Source organism: Guyanagaster necrorhizus (genome assembly GCF_019112545.1).
Source record: "Guyanagaster necrorhizus MCA 3950 unplaced genomic scaffold BT62scaffold_67, whole genome shotgun sequence".
Lineage (NCBI taxonomy): Eukaryota > Fungi > Basidiomycota > Agaricomycetes > Agaricales > Physalacriaceae > Guyanagaster > Guyanagaster necrorhizus.
Genome location: NW_025064946.1, coordinates 42,669 through 65,187, shown reverse-complemented (window position 1 = coordinate 65,187; position 22,519 = coordinate 42,669). Strand labels below are relative to the sequence as shown.

Sequence of the window (22,519 nt, the reverse complement as noted above, 5' to 3'; positions counted from 1 at the left end):
CCTCGGTGACCAGCAATTACAGACGCGAGTCTCTTAAGTTCACATCGGGCGTCACCATTCAAAATCGTCGCTAAATGCGTCACCCGCGGCAGCATTCTTGCGGAAAAAAAAAATAATACATGACAGGGCCCATGACGAATAGGACATGATTCAAGGTTGTTAACGACCTGCCCTGGTTCCGGAATTCTAACGGAAGCAAATTTCCGACGATCTTCATCATGCGTGGCGATAGAGATTCGAAAATACTGCGCTAGGGCACAACGTCAGGAAAAACACTTTAGAAAATTCGAGTGTAATTGGAAATACGGTCCTGCCATCCGAATCTCCGGCGATGGGGCGCAAGCCCTTTACCTCCAACAGTTCATCTCAACACTGGCAGAGGATTTCTGTCTGTAAACGAGGAGGTTCAAGTAACTGCATTCTTCATCATTACGAGAGGGAATACATATACGGTTAAAGATGTGTGAGCGATAAGATTTGATCTCTCAGGCATGTGCTGAAAGAACGATCTACCTGTAGGTCCATAAGTATCTCGGCATCTTTGATCTCATCACGAGGCTGGGCGAAAGGGTCCAGGGAAGCAGTGTTCCAAGCCCTCAATGTGATTTATATTATGCCCAGACTGCTCTTTAAACGCACACTCTACTTTTAACCTCCCAGGTTCCTTCCAGTCTGTGTCACGTCTCCTCGCCGATTACTCGATGCTTCTTGATTCTGGTCTTGCTTACTACGCGATGGATGGCGTGCACCATCGTGACCGTCCTAGTACCACGATATGGAACGACACACAGGGAAACGCTTTTAGTGGCTCTTGGCGCTTCGCCCCATCTCAAGGTCGCGATGAATCGCTTCCATCCAGATCGTCTTATCAAACGCGTTCAGAGGTGTTCATTGTCTGTTGACATTTCATTGTGATGGTGCGCTGACTACAAAGCTTTACAGATGCAGGTGTATGCGAATGAATCCATTTCTTCGTTTGCCCAGACGCTGAAGGAAGAGGATGAACGTTTTTACGCCACCTTTCCCGATGCCAGACCCCGCGTCTCCTCTCGCAAATGGGTTTCCTCCACGATGGCGTATGAATATCTTCAGCCCCACCTTTACTATGCCGATGAAGGCTCTTCCGAGTTGTCGGGTACAGGAGGTCACGGGGCATGCGGTGCATCAACATACTATGAACCCCGCATTCCGTACGTTGGCGTCAACGTCCAGAGTGGTGAAGATGCTGGCGTTAATCATTGCCAGGACGTACAGATGGCAGAAACATACGATCCTCAACTTCCGGTGCGTAGGCTTCCTTTCATTTCTTTAAGGCCTGCTTATCGCGTCACAGGATGTCAGCAATCAGCATCACCCTTCCTGCAATGGAACTCCATCACTGGCTCCTCTGCGCATTTCCCAATCCTCTTTGATTTCTTCTCCCGTGGTCTTTGCTCTTCACCGTCTTGATCCGGGGCTAGCCAGAGATACTACTCAATCTCCGTGCTCAAATGATATTTCTCCTCGAGCTCGCAACGTTCTTACCACCACTGATCTCTCCCCTAGTACACTCTCATGCGACGATAATCGTCTCGTTTGTGAGTTCGAGGACCCTCAATCAGATTATGCATCCTCTCCGGAATCTGTCTATATGCCAGGTATACCTCGTATACCGACACTATCCACCCCTGACACAGAACTTAACTCTCCTTCAAAGTCAGACGACAACCGGGAAGTCGATGACACATGTTTTACTTCTTTCAACGGCACATGGCCTCATCTCCGCGTCAGGACTCATGCTACTCTCGCCCCATCGCCTGCAAATGAAAAACGCTTACCGTCATCAGAAGAATGTTCTTTGCGGGTCGGTACAAAGCTTGATGGAGCGGCTTCGAAGCGTCAGTCTCCTGCTATTCTTGCTAAAGCCACCAAGCAGCCAGTCAAGGCGTTACCTGCCCACAAACGCGCGGTGGGCAAGAAGCCTTCTCTGGCATGCCTATTTTGTCGCGGTAGAAAGATTGCATGTGGCCCGCCTCTTCCAGGAAGCACAGACAAAACTTGCAAGTATGTTGTTTCTCCACGTCATGTTTTCATTACCGACGCCTGATCGTCCGAACTTCGGTCACGTCGACATCGTTTATTTTGTCTCATTCACATCGTTGAAGATGCAGGCTGACGTTAATTTTCTCTAGTCAATGTCAGCGCCGATCTTTGAAATGCGAGTTTCCTCGCGAGAGTCGAAGGGGCATGAGAAAGAAGAAAGCCGAGTCGAACGCTGTCGCATCAATTCCCGCTGAAGAACCGCCCGTCAAAGCATGAGATGCATGAGACCTTGGACCCACCACGGCGCATTCGGCAGCGACGGGCGCTCCGGTGGTCCTCTTTCCTCGGTAGAGGCGGATTACGGTACGAACGGTGCGGGGAATATCAAATCCTGGTCTCTCTATCTACGCGTTCCCGCATGTTTTCCATACACCACTTACCTTATCTAGATTGTTTCGTAATGCTTTCGTGACGCCACGGCTATTATATATACGCATTTGTTTTTGCTTTCGAAAGACCTGCTATCGTTGTTGTACAAATTAGTATTTTACATTACTCCATGACATTTAGAAATGAAAATGACCTTCAAAATACATCCAAGCTACGAGAAACTTCGCGCTGCAAGCAGGGGGATATGAAATATTAATTGAATTGGTCGTCGGGGACTGTTGTTATACTTACAAGATCTAACGATGACCAGTCCCATATGGTCGACTCAAGAAGAGGGCCGGAATAAAGGCGTTCTTCGAGTTGACTTGGAGAAAAATCACAACCATACATGGTCAGTGCAACGGAGAACGGTCCGTTGGATCCTTCAAATTGTAATACACGTGAAGGAACTACTAAGCAGATATTATTTTTTTCGGCGTGTCATTGTTCCTTGATAAGTTGGGGGTAGAAGTGTGCTAGTCGACCTTGGTCGACTCGGCATCCCACGTTGCACGTTTCAGCTTAAAAGCGAGAACGGCACAGCTGCGGCAAGGGTTTCATCATCTCTGTCCCATTTACATTGGCGAAAGTCCTCATCAGACGAATATTATTTTAACTTTTTATAGCTTCACCTGTTGGTACCTTGTTGCCCAATGCCCTTGTTGACATCGATCCACCAGAATATGCGGATATATTTCAGGGCTGAGAGAGGAAGCTACAAGAGATTCTTGATCAAGGGGACACAATTGAATTAATGATGCGATCTGTGATGTTTTTCCACAGAACTCTGAATGGGGGATCCTTGAGCGATCGGCCATCAAAAAAATTGGTGTCGGAAGGGGTCTCGGCACAAAACACCGAGGTTACCGCCCTCAAAGCAAAAAAAAGCTCAAAAATAGAACTTGCCACTGGAAGGATTAAGGTCAGCATCGCTCCTTCCCCGGATATAGTCCCTTCGCGACCCGACAAATCGTCGAAGTCATGGTGAGTGAGTTATTATAAACAGATGTAATGGTGAAATAGAAAATGATATGGCCGGACCGCACCAGGACCAATGGTTCTCAAAGTGATCTGCAACCAGTCTTGGTATTCAGCTTGAGCGCCGCGGTGTCACTCGGAGTCGATCAACCATTGCATCCCGCGAAGCGAAAGTGAACTTCAACGAGCCGTATTAGAGCGGTAACAAAGGCTTCACAGTTCAACAAATTAACAGGGATTCCGGTGCTTCCAACAGTTGACACCCAAACTTACTCGTTGATGGGCTACTGCTCAATGCTCCAGATGCGTGAAATATCTCCGTACTTTTAGGATCTGGTGGGGAAATTTCGAAAATTTCCTGCATTTTGACAACGCCGCGGGTTTTGGTTTTGACCAGAATATCTTCATCCGGAATTATATAACGGCTGAGGAAGGAAGGACCTGAGGAGTTTAAACATTGAAAATGATCCTTTTGACTCGTTTCCACTTTCCAATTTGTTTAGATCTTACTGCACTATGCAGTATGAGCACGATTTGCGTTTACATCGACAGTGATGCGGCGGGCTAGCAAAAAGATAACAAAAACACATCGTGGGATCAGATGTCGCGTCAGTGATATTACGAGTGATATTACGCGCGGCTCACTGAATTCCAGATGTTTTCCGACCGAAATGCGCATAGTCGCCGACCGGCCCGCTTCCGCAGGAAGGAACCCGAATTTTTGGATTTCCACCATCAAGCCTGTGCCATGCCAATGAAGTTTCAGAGTTGGCGGCTAAACTTAACGTGCGTACGCATCAAATGGGAGCTACTTGTTATGCATGGTTAGAAGACCTACTGTTTAGATAAAAACTACATCAGTCTATCAGAACTTTCGGATAGATCGTTGAATCGGAAAATTAAAGCGACCATCAAAACCTACAAACTTGTTCGAGATAGTAAACGAAGCTGGACAATGAGCGCAGCTTTCAAGTCCAACGACTGTATAACCATTTTCGCCGAGGCCCTCTTTACCGGTGACCGCCAATTCTAGCATCGAAAGTCCGTCTTCCCGGATGCATGTAACATGCGTCCTCATGCGTCACGTATAAGCGTTACCTTGATATAATAAGCAGTCCTGTTAAATGCATCTGGCCACCCTGATCAACTCGGAGATCATGAGAGGTGGAATGACAGTACTAACAGCAAAAATTGTTTCAACAAGTGGGGGTGGTTCCAAGTTGCGATTAATAAGTAGGGAGCCTATTCACACCACAAAGACCGTTGCAGGCCATGTGCACGAGTACCTGATAAATAGAAACTTGAAATACTAGGAAAGGGCTCGGTCACTGGAATCAACAGTCGACTTCAAAACAGTCTTCTTTTCGCAACGTAAAGTCAAAATACGTTGGTAAGCAAATAAACATACATCAGAACATCAACACATAGGTGCAAATTATCGAATGTCCGAGAAGTCGGACTGTCTCGATGTTTCTAGTCAGTCGCGTTGCAAGCAACGATGCGATAAAGAAGCCAAGACTTATTTGTGTGGAATCCACGATCTGAAAACTCCGGTCATTCCTATCCCAAAGAGTATACGATCAAAGAAGGCACAAGGTTGCAATTCATTTGTCGAAAAGCAGGGTTCCGTGCGCGACTCCGTGGGACCCTACCCTGAGGAACTGTCGTTAATCTTTTGTCTGCAGTTACAGACAGCGGCCGTATTTCACGTAGATTAGAATCAAATCTTACTGAGAGCCGAGTGATTGAACTTCTGTATATCAGACAAGAAAACCAAGGGATAAGAGTCTCGACAAGCAACGGTACTTCGAGTGGTCGTCAATATACTCGGTTTATGCGCTTCGCAAACAATTTTTGCTTGACAAATCGCATGTGCCTGGTGTACCAGTGAATCAGCAATGGAACAGCAGCAGGCGAGGCGAAAGCGAAGGCACCTTGTCCGCTATTTCCATATTAGCTGTAAGTAATGGGTACAGCCCCGGAGATTCCACCTTTGTCGTCAGCAGCTGCGGGCGCTGCCGGCCAGAATAAGGAATACTGTCGATATTATCGTTCATATCTACCCCTTCAACTACAGATATTACGACAAATTGAACGCCAAGACACTCAATCTTCTTCAGAGTGATGTTCGCGTAATTCTTGTCGCTGTATATGTTGGAGCTGCAGAGTAATTTCAAGTAACACACGGAACAGCTATAACATCAGGCATAAATGTAGCAAAGGTAATCGCCTTGAATATCCAGGACTTGCTCGACCTATGGGAAGGTGAGAGCTCAGAAACAATAAAACGACACTAGATACATACGGTCCCATTAGGTAGGACGCCAAGCAGGTTTAGTACCGTTTTCCTGGCGCATATCACATTTAGGTACAAGACTGATTTGGTTATGACGGAAGGACATGTACCACAAACCCGGTCTTAGGCTCCGCTTGAGTTTCATGGCCCGCCCCTAGGAGATCATAGATTCTTGTTTCGTTGTTCCTTGCCATTTCCACCATAGCTTTATAAACGTCTCAGTGAAATGTTCTCAGATTCAAAACGGAGGAAACTCGCGTAGCCTGTATATGAATGGTGCAGCCAAAAAAGTGGGTCATTAGGCGCTGTGCGTATGTTGTTCATCTACAGAGAGCACGGTTTTTAGCAAGGTCGGAGACTCATGGATTTATCAGCTCATATCACCTTCGACGGTATTACGGCCACCGCGATGAATGGTTGCAAAAAGCAGGTTTTGAAACCCTGCAAAGGTGGTGCGGGCACTCACCGCGGAAAGTCTGACCCACCCAAGTTGAGTTCCACCAATCGCATTCCCATGTCAGTAGATGAGGTGTGTCAATTTCCCCCGAACCAAGGTGAAGGGTTATATTTGCAAAGGGACCATCGACAACGGCGTACTTGTTTTCCTTGGAACCTTCACCTCCGAATTCCCATACAAGGGCGAATTCGTTGAATGCACCGGTGTCAGGGGCTTCATTCCAGTAGGGTATCTGTGCAATTGTGATATCGAGGAACGGGCCAGATGATCAGAAGGATTATACTTACACGTCCGGTGTACCCGCATTCATTGCACAAGCGTCTCTAGGGCATGTAGATAATAGCGATGGACTTAATATTAATATAAGACACGAGGAGCGGGTGAAAGGCCAGGACCGACAGCCAAAAATCTGATATGGTACATGGGTCAGGTGGATGATGCTATTGGAATTAATCGACTTTCAACGCACTGTCCAGTCACATGCCAAAGATCAGTGCCACCCTCCAAGTTGCTTTGCTGGGCACGGACGGCGATCTGAAGGTGGGATGAGTTGATGATTCCTAGGACAAATCACTTGTTTCACAAGATCATCATAACGCGAGACAACACCTTCAATGCCCGTCTGTGCTGGTGCATTTAAAAAACATAAGTTGGCCGTAAAGTAATCCTCTGTCAGAGTAGACCTATGGCCGCATAGCATTGAGTAAGACAGGGCCCGGGTATACGAGACAAGGACAAAGCTTACCACTCGACACGAAGAGACGCAAGTCGTTCTTCTTTTTTGATTCGATATTATTCTTTCTATTGGGGAGGTAGCCTTGAGACAAGGAAAGTCAGGGCGAACAGATGGAGCTCGAGAACGAGTCAATGCAGAGAAAGATAAGAAAAATCAATGTTACAAATATATGATATATTCGACAATAGAAACTTGGATGGCCTCGTTGTGGGAGATCCAGCATCGAAAGAGTGGATAGCTATGTGATTCCGAAAAAGAATTTCATCCTTTGTCTGTGGCTGCATCTAAGTGAAAGGTAGTTGCGCGCTGGAGGCCAGAACTCCATGAATCATCATTTGAGGTCGTTTACCATTGAGCTTGTCAGTTGGCGGAAATAATCCGCCGAATATGGAGTGGCCTTTCCAAAGAGAGAATTGAGTTCGCCAGGCCATCTTGGACCCGCGGACGAGACCCTTTCGGATCCAATGCCTGCTCTGACCACAATTCGAGACGCTACGCTCGATCCGATGCCTTCCTCAGGCTTGGTTAAATTTTGGGAAAGCCACTGTCAGGAAAAGTTAGAACTGCCCTACGTTGACCGTATCAAAGATACCATTGATGTGTAGACCGGACCAAGCTAACCAATCTGCGACCTACAACGTTGCCGATCATTTTCAGTGCATTTGGCAGACGTTACAGACTCACAAACGACCCCCATTCTATCCGCCACACTCGGTCGTTGGATTCCGCGGTCAATATTGAACGTGACGGTTGTCAGCCAGATTTTGTTCGGCTAGTGACCACTGACCAAAAAACTGTAAGAAAGATGGCCTGGTGCTGTTCTTGAGCAGCCGGGTCAAGGATTTCCTCTGCGAAATGCGTTTAGACAGAGTCCAACCCTGTCCAGCCAAGTGTCCGCAGGTACTTAGGCAGAAACGACTTGCACGTAAAGATTCAAGATTGTTGCAGGAGGACAAGCGGCACTGTCAATGTTTCAATTGCGAACTTGAAGATCTTTGTCAAAAGTAACTACTGACAGCTGACGCCGTCACGTGCTGAATTCTGACTCGTTCCCATTTCGTCACATTTGAGTAAACGTGCATCTTCACCGGTGTCCTATCCATGATGCTAATCAACTCAAAATTATGCAGGCTTATTGGAATTATCGTGGAATAGACACCGTAATAGATATGGAGACCGCAGTCGAGAAGCACCGCCATTAAACGTAACTCGCAGAGTCGCAGCATTTGACTGCTCCTGTCGACCCTTAGTCTGGAAGCGCATGGAGGATTTCTTGTGATACAGATTCCAATTAAACCTCTCATAGTAATGTCTCCTGACAGTAGTAGCCTGAAGTACCTGAACTTTTGGGTCTAACCTTCCCTCAGGAGATAACATACTAGAGTCACAGCAAAAGGGAATAAACAAGCCAGAAACAACCTTAGCAGCTTAACCTAAAAAGTTTGAATTTTCTCAGAGGCGAATGTCTTACGGTCATCGTGTTACCTCTGAATGAATTGAGGCACAGACGATCTAGGCACCTGCTAGTTCTCTGCGGGGTCCGCCCAATGGCCGTATTTGTTGATTTCCAATGTATTACTACCGCCGAAGACAAGATGGTCCTGCTTGTTTCTAGGCTTGGAATACTGCTTCTCCGTCAATATTGGAATACAATACCTGCATGTCAGGTACAGTTTTTTTTTCCTTCCCGTTGCGTTTCGTATTATTTTGGTTATTCTCATAAATTTTCTTTAATCTTTTGTGAGGGTACATCGTGCAGAGATTCGTGCCTTGTGCATGTCCACATGCATTGTTGTTTCAGATGATCGCAACACTTGAAAGCATCCCGGGCCCCAAATAACCCCCCTTCCTGACGACGATCAGCGGATAGACAGGATACTGAGAAAGGAAAGAACGAATGTACGCTATTCAATGCCTCTGCATCAAGAAATACGTGAATTCTGGACAGTAGTACACGTGCGGCCCTACCTCCACAAGCTCGTAGCTCCAGATTCCGCCGAACGACAACGCTACATGCTTACATCAATACCGAAGCCTTTATGAAGTATACGGCTCTTGATTTCTGCTAGGGCTAGTGTTACGTTTGTACCATCTGGACATGCTCATTACACCCGCGCGAAGGCAAGTAGAAAAGGAAAGTAACACCCAAGGTCTTCAGAAAATGATCGGTCGAGATGCATCGATGACCAAGGCGCAAACACCTGAGCGACACGCCTTAGTATAATAACTATGGTCACGACATCATATCTTCTCGAGGACCACGCTATAGCCACTTGCAGCATGGTGATATATCTTCGCCAAACTATCTCCTCCACCCTGAGATAAGATATGTGAGTAAAAAAGGACAAAGGCATCAAGCCTCAAGCTACCAGCTGATAATTGTATTGAGCTATTTCTGGCGATCTCCAATGACTCTGTAACGCTTCATGAGTGCATAAACAATAGAGACGTCATAAAGGAAGCGTCATTAGGCAACGCAAGCTGACTGTGCGGCACCACCACCGTCCAACGAGCGGCCGCTAACCAAGGTCCGGAATCCCGACCTACCATGAGAGATGCTATCTGATATCTGCACCATACCGAACATCTCATCCTCATTTTCACGGTAGAGAATGCTATAGTCGTTCTGCATCGAAAAGCTCGCTGAGCGATTAGGCTGGAGTTGAATGGCTTCAACATTTCGATGTATTTTTGACATAATATCCTTTTTTTGCATAACATGAACTACACGTGAGAGTAGCGATATCAGGGTGGAGCCGTAGTCAAGCATCAAGTGGCGTACATTACCAGGCCGCGACAGCTCGACATCCCAATGTATATCGAACGTATCGGGCTTTTACCACACACATCATGGAGGGCGTACATCTGTTGAAACTGAATACGACAGGGGCGAATGTAGATAGAGACATAATGCACAGACCGTTTCATGGACTGGAGTTGTCATGTCAAATTCTGACAGTGAAGGACATCTCCAGTCCAGCTGTAGATGCTCTAGGCTTTTTTGACTGAATCAAAGATACGCTAAAATACAGATGAGCGTTACAGATGGCGGGAAGCAGGGCTTCAAAGACCTTGTGACTTAGGTCGTACTGGTCCACCTATCCAACGGAATCGGCGCAGGCTGCGCTGCCATCGATAATCATTGGTCGCTACAATGATTTTGACCCGCAGAAATCATGCTGCTTTATGGCTTTTCCCAAGACTGCCTCCGATGGGCATATACCTATGCAAAGGTTGAGCACAATGATCAAAGAACATCAAACGTACATCTCGTACACCGGCAGTCGAAGGAGTTAATTCCAGCATCATAGTTACTCGCAGTGGCAGTTAAAAATGAATATCAGAAACTCAAAGGGAAAAAGATAATGACGTACGCCGCCTTGATTTGTCTCCTCTTCGTCTTGCACTAGTTGAACCAATCGGGACTCCTGTACATCGTACAACCAAGGATAATATTCGATGACTTCGACATTGAGGAACCGTCTTTGAGCAGGAGCAGCAGAACGGCTGGCAACAAACCGTGGTATTGCTGGAGAAGACATCCCGCGGGCCTGGAAAGGAAGAAAGGATTTTGCCGGTGCGTGCAACCTCCCGTCATGCAGATCTTTTCATATCAGGAAGCGCAGTAAAACTGAAGGAAAGAAGAGCAGACAAGTGTGGCAATTCTCAGCGAAATCTCTCGGTGGCTGGGACGAGCTTTGGGTGTACCCTTGTCACGGTTATCAGGCTCACATCACTGCCCGTGGGTACCCTAGGACGACGACTAATAGGCGAACCTAACCCACTTCACTTAAATAAATCGAACCCTGGTCCCAGTCTCAGGATGATGGTGTCAACGACGAAGCAGGTATATTTGGCAACGCAAATCGCCACAGAACCGCAGCTCTTCGAGCAAGTCTTTGCTTCCAGACGCGACAAGCTTTATCTGAATCCTGCTCAGGAAGATTACATGGAGGAGGAGATCGACAGAGCACGAGACGCCAGCATGCAGGGCACCAAGCAACATATCAGCGGGGATGAAAGCAAGGGTGGACCCAAAGCTCCAGACAGTTTATTTCAGCCCAGCGAAGGCAACGTGTAACTCGAAAGCGTCTTTTCAAAGATACTGGTAAGATCATCATGTATCAGAGCGATTTTACTAATTCGTGGTATAATTCGTGGTACTTACGTTCCTGTGTCACAGCTTCACGCTTCAAGCTTCAGAAGGCATGGATGTATTCATTTTTCAGTAATCTGGTGCCTAGTGCTCAGACTTGAGAGTGGCTTGTCTTCTTATACTGCGGCCCGGCATTCCTCCAGAGTCAGGTTACGTCCGGCATCGAAATTAACTTGACCTACGCCACGGAGCAAAGATCGCATGTGCTCTTCCGATGCGGATTGACCTCCAAGCGATATTGGTTACCCTAAGCGGTTGCTGGGGTAAAGGGTATGCTCGTCAGTCGTTTGCTGTAATAAAAACTTTGACAAACCGCAGAACTAGGTTCGATGAGAATCGCACTATCGAGAAGCTTCCAAACTTGACCGTTGACAATATCAGTCTCAGGAAGAGAAATCTCGTCCACAAGCTGACAGTCAATGAAGGACTTGGACTTAATGGACTTGACCACAGAAGAGTGTCAAATTCCCCGGTGCAGGTATTCCTCGCTGGGTCGCTGGCTCTAGATCGCTGGTCGACCTCGACACATATAGTCTGAGCAAGCTTTAGAAACGGTCACCACGCTCTATCACTCCATCACATATCAGACATGGACGTCGACGTTCTACAAATTCAACCTTCTGGCAGACGGGAAAAACGTATCATCTTGTTTTAGCTGAAAGCGGGGAACACATCGGTCGTGACAAGCGGTGGTAGCCACGTCTGCACTCGATGCTGGTGGTAGACGTCCTATCACCATACGTACCCTGTTGACCGACAGACCGTCTTTACGATATGTTCTCTACAGAATGAGGAGAACGTTCGTGTTCGCGCAAATGGCGCAGTCGTCGGCGGAGTTCCTCTGCGCAAACGAGTATAGATCAAGACAGTGGTAGGGCCTGACGCCGACTCTGGATCGCCGGACCGTTGAGCAATGTTGTGCTACGCTTTACGATTCTTGAAGAGAAGAATTCGACGAGCTCCGGGTCAAAAATTTTTTTCAATGCTCACCGGCGGCGCCATATATCCGTGATGCCAGCATACCCTCCAAGCATATCACCAGCTTTATGCAGATGGTGTGATGGTCCTCGAAGCTGAGATATAACAAACCAGGTTCCATATGAGAGATGAAGACAACGATATGGCCGGATCAGACGCGTCCGGAAGCGGCGGCGTCGAAATCAAGGGCAATTTACCATTTTCGACAATGATACCAGCCAGACTCGTTCTTTTCCCTCTCTACCGGGCTTCTCTTACGCTGTAACTCTGATGTTATGAACCTTGCGAGGAATCATATCTCGACTGTTTACTTGTCAAAAGATTAAAGGTCTGCCTAGCGGAGGCAAGGTGAATCGCGAAGCTCGATCCAGACCGTCTTTATAACAATCCCCGTTGAACACTAGACTCTTGACGGTTATCAACTGGAGGTCGGATTCGAACTGCAGCGAAGGTATGAAGTGAAGGATGGCAGGTGTCAACGGAATGCAGCAAAAATACTCGTACGATGTGTCCTTACGGTACATACGATACTCGCGAGCTGACTCTACTTTGTCCATTCAGAATGCTGGTCTTTTCCATCGGTCAAGGGAGTATCATAGCAAAATTACCTGTGATGACATGACAAAGAAATCGATACATGAATAGTTCAGACGTTTTCGTTGAAGGGGTTAGAATTCCTCGAGGACCGGAACCGATGATTCTTCAACATAGCTCGATATAACAAGAATCTTCCAGGCATTCCGCAGTTCATGCCAATCAGAACAATAACTCGGGAACCATTACTTTTATCCAAACGGCGATGCCATTGCCTCGGGGCAGCGAAAACGGTTCAGCCACGGAGATCAAGAAACCTCGAAGTGGTCACATCTCAAAATAGTCGCTGCCGCGCCCAACGTGTGTAGGCCGTTATTTCCATGCAAGCTTGGTGTCAACAGTTGAAGAAAGTTAGAAAAACCCTTCGGTCAGGCCGCCGAATATCATTTGACATAACGAACGACCGAGGTCCCCGCGGGAAGTGAATCCGACTACAAGTTCTAATAAAAAACATTTCTGTCCGTCAAGTTCGTCAATAAATGTTAGGTGTAGTAGATAATTACTTAGTACAAGGGAGAAGGAACACCTCGCATGCCTAGGTACTTCTTGATGCAGCTGTTGAACAGTACGCTAATCTGTCATAGATAGGCTATGGTGCCTGTTCAAGGCGATGAGTCGGTCACAGGTTCACCATTCGGTTTCCAAAGTCAGACATGCGTCGGGCGAGCAATAATGACAAGCTTATCAGAGGTCGAGAATGACTTGTTATATAAATTTCTTGTCTTCCTTCAATCATAACACAAACGGCTTGTAGGCCTACCAATAGAAAAAGGACGACGAATAATCATTCCATGAGACGTTTTTGAAGCGCAAAACAAGTACTGACGCGGATGACTTGTTGGGTGCAGTTGCTTAAAGCTTTAAGCAGGACAGGCGGCGGGCCTCGCTGTTGCGGGATTGGGACTTGGTGGTTTACATGGGCAAAGACGAAGTACAATATCAACAAGAATGCATCTGCGTGACCATTCGGGCCGCTTAGTCTGTAAAAATTAAACAATACTAGTTGTCGTGGTAATGCCCATTCCCTAAGAAAGCATATATGAGTAAGTAGATTTATTTTGCAACACTGGTCCAACTCTGATCAGACTTCTGAGACACCGTAGATGCACTATGAACAAGAGAGCGCGTTTTGAAGACAAAAGATATACTTACAAGATGAGGATACCGACACCAGGACGACTACGGATGCCTTTTTATAGAAGAACCTCCGCAAAAGAAGACTCCAATAGCTGCATCCAGGATTGAACTCAGCATCATGGTTGACAGTCGTATTTAATTCCTCCTTAAGTGCCAGTGTCATTGCGGTCGATCTTTCCAAGCAAGCTTCTCGATGGACTTCTCGTGTTCACGAAGCCCAGGAGACGATTCGACGAGAAACTAAAAAGAAATATAGAGTATTCCACCATGAGCCAGTTGCATTGCCATTCTGGTTGGGGATCCAACGTCAGCACAGTCAGCAAATTATAGGGAAGAACCGCTCACAGAATCACCTACTATTTGGTGGTCGACGGTTGAGTATGGAAGCTGATTTGCGACTATGTCTTGTGAAGAAGCGAAGTTTCTATAACATTTTTGAGTCTGAATATAGGATGAAGGTCAATGGAAGCCCTACTCGTCGTTCTAGGCTGGCGTTGGTGGATAATCATGGTTCCCAGAACCTAATACTGTGGACGTAGCTGTTGTAAGCTTCTCAACTCGATGCACCGTGATTGACAAGTCTCCCAGGACAAGCCAATTTACGCAGGAAGGTGTTAGAATTGATTAAAGACAGAGCTGGCTATCGTCGGCGTGAGGCCGGGAACTTGATGTGTATGACAATAAGGAGTAGAGCGTACCAAAGTCTTGATTGTAAGGAATCTATGGAATCCTGAGCGTGAGCCTGGAAAGGAAGAGAGCAGACGATGTACTTGAACAATTCTCTCGTTGGCGCAAATCATGGGATAACGAAATACGGAGCGTTGTTTTCCCGGTAGGAGAGGAAATCCGCAGCTCCCAGAGAGACCTCCGACCACAATGAACTCATTTATTGGTGCACCGTCAGCCATTGTACCACCCCTCGTCGCGGACTGGCCCAACACGAAAATGCAGGAAAGTTCGTGTACGCTCCGAAGTCGCAAAAAATCGAGATGCAAGAGTCTAGGATCCTGCTGTACATGTGTTCGTTATTGTTTGTCCCATTTCGTTGTTTGAAGACTGAGGCTAAGTGAGCAAAGTTGAAAGCGATGGTGACGTATGCAGCAGGCCTGATTTGCTCTACACTCTCACCCAACACATCAATCATGCTTCTGTACATCGCGCAGATTAATTATATCTTCGATACAGGCTGACTACAGGAAACTGAAGACAGCCTATATGTGAACCGGCCAGCTGTCGTGGCAAGATGCTTGGGAACCAACCGTGACACAAAGGACATCATGGAGGTGGTCGTGGTAACAAAAAGAGAGCAATTGGTGCGTTTGGTAGATATGTAATTCTCTCATGACATATCGAAGGAAGATGACAGCGGTCAGCCGGGTTTTCCATCCAGTATCATCGCCCAACGCTCAAAATCTATACTGCGAGCTTTCAGGGATGCAAAACATTACAACCCAATATCATGTCAATACCAATCTGACGCATAACAAAACTGCATGTATGCGCATGTGTCAATTGCACTTTGGGTAAATCAGAACAGGTTTTCTGATGAGATGTATTTGGTCGTCGTTGGTCGCAATCCAGGAGAAAGGTCGTTCATTAACCACATCTACACAGAAAAACTGATTCAACGACAAGCTCTCTATCTAGACACTTTCAAAATCTTGATAGTTGTAGAACAACCCTCGAAAGGTGAACGTCGTACACGACATTGAGCGGCAAGTTTTGCTCCTGGCTGTTTTGGGTTCGTTGCTGACCACACTAGGTCGCTCCCGGACTTGTAGGTCCCGATAGCAATGGAATTTACTACCTAGGGCTAAGCGGCCATCATCCTCCACCATGAAACGATAGACGTAGTACAAATTGCCACTGCCGAAGTTTCAGCGGGAACACATCGGTCGTGAGGAGCGGTGGCTTTCTATGCATTGGGCCGCTGACTATCGCCTATGTACTGTGCATGCTGATGAACTCACTCATGGCATCGGTGGAGTTCTCCTACCTCCACGAGTAGGAATAATCTCGGCTGTCGTACTAGGCGTCAATGCTGGTGGAGTAAGGCTTTACCTCGGGAGTTTTGTGTCCAAAAATAGTACGGGTGTTACTCCCTGTCGCCCTTTTACCTGCCTATTTCACTCTCCAGCCGTGTTTCCAGAGTAGCACTGCACTGGTACGAAGAACGGTTCAATATGGGGGACGTCGTCCCAGACTTTGCTTACGTGCATGGTGTATCTTCCTCTCCAGGAAGAAATCGAAAAAGTAACATTGCGTAATGAGGTCGGTAGAAATGCTTGTAGGCTTGATGTGATTTTTTCATTGCCAGAATTTCCTCTCATTGACATAATACAAGGTACCGGACAAGATCGTGCGTGACGATCATCTCTGTATCGATCGGTGTGTCAACACCATCGGAGCAAAGGCATTTTTCACAAAAGCTTCGCACAGGTTTCGGTTCGAGAGCTGATCTATCACGGCCAGTCTAGTCTGGCAAGCCGCTTTATCGTAAGTTTTCGGAACTTGTATCCAGTCGGTTTTAGCCTTTCTACGGTAGTGCCAAGCATCGAAAGCTGGCCAAATTGATGACTCTTTTTTTCTCTACGGCGTGTCGTTCCGCTGTGACTCTTGCAGCTTCCTCCACAGAACACTGGCATCGATGATTGTTGCGACTTTCCATGTTCTCAGGCATGTAACGTTACTAAGTACAATATCCACATCCTCGCCAGACAAATGCGAAGTTTCAAGTACAAGCCCGTATTCTCCGTTTGTGTATGTTATGCTTCTCATAAGGTGCTTGGCTCGGGTGGTAGAATAATACGTTAACCCATCTGAAAAATGGAACCGAACACATATGCAAAGAGGGCTTGGCAAGGAGGAGTTCCTCCAGAGACAGCACAGCTTCGAGCTCAACACGTGGGCCGGAACTTGGATACCTTTATACCTACATACAGAGCGCTTTATGGATTCACACTTGTTTTGACATTCCATGTTCTATAGAATAGCCATCCTATTTTTTCATATGTATTGTATACCGATTTTCTGAGTATTGTTCTGTCGTTGTCTTGTTCGCACCCTCAGTTATTGATTTCGGGGTGTTTACGCAGTTTTCGGCGAGTAAAGAACGCACAAGCCACTAGATCATTTTTGATAGTCACGAAAACAAGAGCCAGAACAAGAACAAGAAACAGTCAATGAGAATGACATAGGTGTGTTGATCGGCTTTTATGGAGGACTGAGAAGTATTGCCTACACAATGCCCAGCAATGAAGTATCTGGTGGGCATATGGCTCTTCCAAGTATTGGATTTCCTCTGGGGTCAGTATGACATCCATACCACCTACATATAAGCATCAATGAGTAAAGAGAAAGAAGAGAGAGGAACATTGCACCAATAGCATTCAAAAGTTGCATGGTTGAAGGCATGTTGATGACCAGGGCACAAACACCTGAGGGATATAAGATGAATGTATATCACATTCCTTGTTGCCCACATTCTCGACCCATAGACCATGCAATGGCCATCTGGATCATGGTGGCATTCCTTTCATGAGCTATCTCTTTGACCCTGGTGGAACTATGTCAGCATGAACCTGAGATGAACATCACAATGCCTGGTGATGAATTCATCACATATTGTCCAGTTCTTATGTCCTCCCATGGTTCTGCATCAGAAATGAGTGGGGAATCAGAGAGAGGAAAATAAAATACACCTGCCATCATAAGGCAGTGAGAGTTGCTGGTCAAGACTCATGACTAGCACCCCCATGGGTGAGTGAGATCCAGAGGATACACTCAATGCCAAAATACTGAAACAAATCATCAAGTAAAGATTCACTATATGTGATTGACACAGACTTTTAATGTAGGTAGCATCTTGTTCTCATCCTCATGATGAAGGAGATTATAATTGTTCTACATAGAGATGAAGAGGTGTGAGGTGATTGACAATTGCATAGTCTATAGTTCTGACCATCAGTCATGTCCTCCTGAACACAGAGAGCCTTCACTTTGCATGACATGGACTAGAAGGTGATATTGATTAGGGGGTGATATTACTGCATTAAGGATGAAGGCATACATTGCCAAGTGCCACAGTTGACATTGCAATATATTGAACCAAACCTGCTTGGACTACATTGTGCAGAGCCTTTATCTACCAAACAAAGACTGGCAATTTGCATAGTACAGCCAAGCTAAGACCATGAATGTATGTAGCTGATATCCAGAGTAGTAATGACGAGTGAGAGAAGGAGTTCTTGAGTGATCGGAGAGAGAAACCAAGATACAAAGTATCTTGGAGGTTTGAGAGTGAGTGTCCTGCTTATGAAGGAGATGACTTCTGAAAGAGAAAAAGTCAGAGAGGGTGACTAAGCATCACTGGCTGAAGAAGTGGAAAACCCAGGTGTTTGGGAAGTTCTTGACTGGCTGACAGGAAGATGCGTGATGTGATAGACAAATGAACCTGAACAGCTATCTAAGATCAAAAAGTACAAGTGGTTGGGTCACAAAATTATGAGGACTGCTGAATGGGGATGAGAATGAGAATAGAGCAGATCTATTCAGAGCTGTAAAGCATGGTGAGCAACTATATACAACTAAACCAAACAGTGCATCACTTATTGACAGAAGAATATAAGTAATAGTCTATGAAATAGTGTAGGTGAAACAACTGAGGTATATAGGTATCTATGGCCAGGTTATATAGGTGATCAAGTAATAACAGAGGGTGTGTATATATAGTAAGTAAGAATAAGTGATGTGCTATTTTTGGTGCTGATCATTGCAAGTGCCACACTCACCAGACTCACTGTCAGAATTGGTAACCATTGTGCTATGCTCTACTCAGCCAATTTTCTTTTCTTTGCTTGAAGATTCTAATGTGTTCTCTCTAAAGTAGTATAAAAGCTATATGTAGAGTGGGATATCTGTGTGTATCTGCCTTCAAGAGTTTCCTGTCACTTGGTAATCTACTCTCTTATGATCAAAAGAGAATGGGTGATGGTTGAGAAGATAAAGGTATAGGTATACATATGGATATCCTCCAACACCACTGTTTTTAGCTTATAGCTTGACCTGATACAAGCTCAAGCCACTTATATCTTGTGTCAAGCTTGTGATCCAATAAAATGTTATGATTTTTCTTCACTTTTATCTTTTATTTGAAAGGTTGACCTCTATTTCACTTAGTCAGAGCATTTAGACCAGTGCTTAAAACTATGGGACAGGCTTAGTCATCACAATAACATCCAGTCAGTCATTGTTCTTTGACACAATGGAAACCACTCAATGATAGACAATACCCTTTTGTAGGTAGCTTAATGACACTAGACAAAATGCTCTATAGTGCCAGAATGCACAATTAGATAGTTATATCTATAGAACAGATGATGACTAGTATATAAGTAGTATAGCTCTTGCTGTAGTAATCTCAGCTTTGAGCTAAAGTTTTATCTCCATCATCTTATCTTGAGTGACTTGCAATACCTTGACTACACAGAGCCAAACAACACATTCAATAGACTCTGACATCATTGCCTAAAGTGTGAGGCAGTGTCAGTTTATCATGTGTTTAGGTCATATGGAATTTGGGCTTAACAATTAGCTTGAAGCTTTCTAATTTCTCTTTCTTGACACACAACAAGAAGCACAAGAAACCAAATGTCTACCATCAACATTGTAAACTCTGATCTCACCACTAAACTTCTTGAACTTCTAACTTTGACCCTAGGAACTCTCTTGACCAGGATAGTCAGGCACTATCAACCTCTCCAACAGACATCACTAGATAATAATACTGACCACCTCCTCTAAAACATCTCTTCTGCTATCAGAACTTTCTTTCAGCCTGGATCAGAATCCAAAGATGGGCCTGATAACAAGAATAAGAAAGGTCCTCAGGAAAAAGAGGAATTCTGACACTCTGCCTGCCACCTCCTGACTTCTGACTCTGACCTCCTGACTCCCAACCTCAAACCCTCAATTCTTGACTCTCATAACTCTGACACCACCAATGAACTGATGGGAGAAGAGGAGGACAAGTTTGATCAGCAGTAAGGAAACAATGATGAGCATGATGAGCAGCAGAATGGAGTCCTCTCCCAGAAAGTTCCTACAAGACCCAGAAGCACTGAAGATGGCCACTGGACACTGAGTGGAAGATCTCAAGGATGACCTCTATATTATTGACTGATAGAATGAGACTCCTGATGATGCAGAGAATGGTTGGTATAAGCCACTATTCACTGACAACACAGGAAGCAATAACTTTCTGTCTGACTATGATTTTCTATCTAACAGATATGGAGTCCAGATGTCACCAAGGGCTCAGATCAGTAATCAGACTCTTCAATGGTTTTTACACAGGTGAATCACTGCCCTTTTCCTCAATCCAGACTTCTATGATGAGTTCTGCCAATATGATGAAAGAATAGAGAGAGAAAGAGAGTGGCAATGAAACACCGAAGAAAAAGGAGTCTGGGACTTACTATCCTAGGAGCTCCCTACCTATGACCCTGGCTCTCAGAGCTGATACTATCCTTGGGGAGGACAGAAAAGCTGAAAAAGGGAGAGAGAGCATCTCTGCCACTAATAATCTCTGGCCTGGACTCATAGATGAGAAGGGGCTGGAGTGAGCAGAGAAGAGGCAAAGAAGAGAGGATCTTTGTCTAGAGGATTGACCAGAGCCTCTGCTGATCATCGAATATGAAACCTGACTAGTGCTGAGGATACCCCTGAGGAGCACCAAATACATGGTCTCTTTGATCAGAACAATATGGTCTTGGGATGTGGCCTCCATCTCAGACAGTCATAGCATGATACCCTGGTCCAGCCAAGATTGACCTCAGCCAAAGCATCATTATCTGAACCTCTGAGCACAGCTAATGCACTGACCTTTTGCCAAGCAACCACCATTCAATAAAGCTGAAGGAAGCAGAAGTGGGAAGGCACTAGAAGCACTGCCCTTTATTGAAGATGATCCAGAAGCACTCAAACTGGGATTCACTATCCAAAATAGGCATATAGTATGAAAAAAGATTCCACCACTGGAAAGCCTCATAGCTGACAATAACTCCCTCTATTTCTTCTCAGGACCATTGACATCCTAGACTGTTTTGCCTTTTAGCAGGATCCCAAACCTCATGACTGCTCTTATAGCTGATATCATGATCCTCAATGTCAAACCTGTCCTTATATGAGAATCTCAGTCATTCTAGAGTGTCTCTGAGGACATTGACCAATTCCTGACAGACTGTGACCAATACTTTCAAGTATTCACCTCATACTTTCTACTCAATATGTACAAGGTCACATTCACTATGACTCATATAGAAGATAAGGCTAAAATATGGTGGATGCTTTTTGCCCCCATATTCTGGTCGATCATGCAGCAATATCATCAAATATCCTTATGGCTGATGCTCAAACAAATGATTATTGACAAGTTCACTGATCTAGCAGTATAAGAGATACATAAGCAGAAGATGAAGGAGTATAAGATGGCTGACAAGCTAGCCACTGAATACTTTGATGAACTGAAACAGCTCAGCAAGCTCATAGGAGTCAGAGATAATATTGCAGATATAGGCTGGATAGTTGAATATATAAAGATGGGAGCCTCACTCTCCTATCTCAAAATTATTTCAGATCTTGGCCAGAATATACTGAAGAGGTATGACACATGAAAGGAGTGCATCATCACTATGTATTGGGAATGACAATGGCAGAAGACTGAACAAGTCACTCTGTCCACTGGTGGTAGACAGAATCATCAAGGACAGAGTATGAAACCCATGATCTCCAGTCTGAATATGTCTCCCAAGCCTGATGGCTTGACTCCAACTTCCTCTTATAGTGAGAAGAAAATTAGTATGAGCATAATATTTACTAGAATGGATAAGCCAATAGATATGGATTGGCTCAAGAAGGAGGGAAAGTGCTTCAATTGTGGCTAGAAGGGCCACATGGCATGTGATTGCCTGCAGAAGAAGAATAAATACACTCAGGAAGACCTCAGGGTGCTAATCACAGAATTACAGAAGGAAGAAGAAGGCCTTAGATCAGAGATAAAGATTGAAAAGGTAAAAGAAGGGGCTGAGCAGTGAGTGGTTCCACTGACTCAGCTGAAGAATCAAAGAATGGTATATCACAAGCAGGTGCTGAACAGACTGATACTATCTCTGTAGTATTATCTATGTCTAAATTATGTATGCATTCAAATATACCTGACATCACTGCTCAAAAACTGGAATTGCCTAAGGAACAGACTCAACTGCCTATAGGCCAAAAAGAGGCAGAGAGTTCCACCAGCTGGCTAAAACCATTTGACACTGAATGGACTTGGCAGGCCATCAAGGAAGCAAAGGACAAAGCTGCAGCTAAAGTAGTGCTCAGAAACTGAGTCCACAAGATTCAAGTCAAAGAAGTCACTGATAACATGATTGAAGGAATGAAAAAGGCTGAATGCTGTGGGGCCCTGGAGTAGCTCAATGAAATCCAGAGATCATACAAGTTCATCTGTCAGTTTAAAACCTCAGGCTGAGATCTTTTGGCTAAAGCTCAAATTGAGACACTTATATCTTGTAGCATTCATGCAGTCACCATGCTAATTGACAGTGGGTGCACTGAGAGCTTCATCAATCATGCTTTCATCACCAAGCATGATTTATCCACCTGGGCCACTGTGGCCCTAATTCTAGTATACAATGTGGATAGGATAAAAAACCAAGCTAGTTTGATCACTGAATT

General features: G+C 45.4%; 5 protein-coding genes across 5 annotated transcripts; 3 read left to right on the top strand and 2 right to left on the bottom strand.

Annotated features, from left to right (window-relative positions):
- Nucleotides 1-1,091: 1,091 nt before the first annotated feature.
- Nucleotides 1,092-2,613, top strand: BT62DRAFT_696863 (uncharacterized protein). The gene is made up of 5 exons (XM_043181914.1): nt 1,092-1,190; nt 1,255-1,284; nt 1,334-1,637; nt 1,701-2,043; nt 2,172-2,613. The coding sequence occupies exons 2-5, from the start codon at nt 1,255-1,257 to the stop codon at nt 2,296-2,298; spliced, it is 804 nt and encodes a 267-aa protein (XP_043033077.1). The 5' UTR covers nt 1,092-1,190; the 3' UTR covers nt 2,299-2,613.
- A 2,258-nt stretch (nt 2,614-4,871) lies between these two features.
- Nucleotides 4,872-5,600, top strand: BT62DRAFT_1013722 (uncharacterized protein; the record flags this gene model as incomplete). The annotated part of the gene is made up of 3 exons (XM_043178103.1): nt 4,872-5,138; nt 5,194-5,388; nt 5,433-5,600. The coding sequence occupies 3 exons, from the start codon at nt 4,872-4,874 to the stop codon at nt 5,598-5,600; spliced, it is 630 nt and encodes a 209-aa protein (XP_043033076.1).
- A 30-nt stretch (nt 5,601-5,630) lies between these two features.
- On the bottom strand, nt 5,631-8,181 carry BT62DRAFT_1013721 (uncharacterized protein; the record flags this gene model as incomplete). The annotated part of the gene is made up of 17 exons (XM_043178102.1): nt 5,631-5,684; nt 5,735-5,777; nt 5,843-5,930; nt 5,980-6,049; nt 6,110-6,166; nt 6,211-6,414; nt 6,470-6,505; nt 6,582-6,591; nt 6,652-6,716; nt 6,766-6,851; nt 6,928-6,999; nt 7,082-7,202; nt 7,268-7,462; nt 7,491-7,550; nt 7,607-7,690; nt 7,935-8,025; nt 8,078-8,181. 17 exons carry the CDS (start codon nt 8,179-8,181, stop codon nt 5,631-5,633), a joined length of 1,440 nt encoding a protein of 479 aa, XP_043033075.1.
- Nucleotides 8,182-10,741: 2,560 nt separating this feature from the next.
- Nucleotides 10,742-11,933, top strand: BT62DRAFT_924598 (uncharacterized protein; the record flags this gene model as incomplete). The annotated part of the gene is made up of 4 exons (XM_043184638.1): nt 10,742-10,995; nt 11,399-11,552; nt 11,608-11,712; nt 11,862-11,933. The coding sequence occupies 4 exons, from the start codon at nt 10,742-10,744 to the stop codon at nt 11,931-11,933; spliced, it is 585 nt and encodes a 194-aa protein (XP_043033074.1).
- A 1,721-nt stretch (nt 11,934-13,654) lies between these two features.
- On the bottom strand, nt 13,655-16,043 carry BT62DRAFT_1081458 (uncharacterized protein; the record flags this gene model as incomplete). The annotated part of the gene is made up of 8 exons (XM_043179669.1): nt 13,655-13,735; nt 13,799-14,023; nt 14,482-14,793; nt 15,538-15,649; nt 15,719-15,731; nt 15,780-15,838; nt 15,901-15,939; nt 15,997-16,043. 7 exons carry the CDS (start codon nt 16,041-16,043, stop codon nt 13,943-13,945), a joined length of 663 nt encoding a protein of 220 aa, XP_043033073.1. The 3' UTR covers nt 13,655-13,735; nt 13,799-13,942.
- Nucleotides 16,044-22,519: the final 6,476 nt, after the last annotated feature.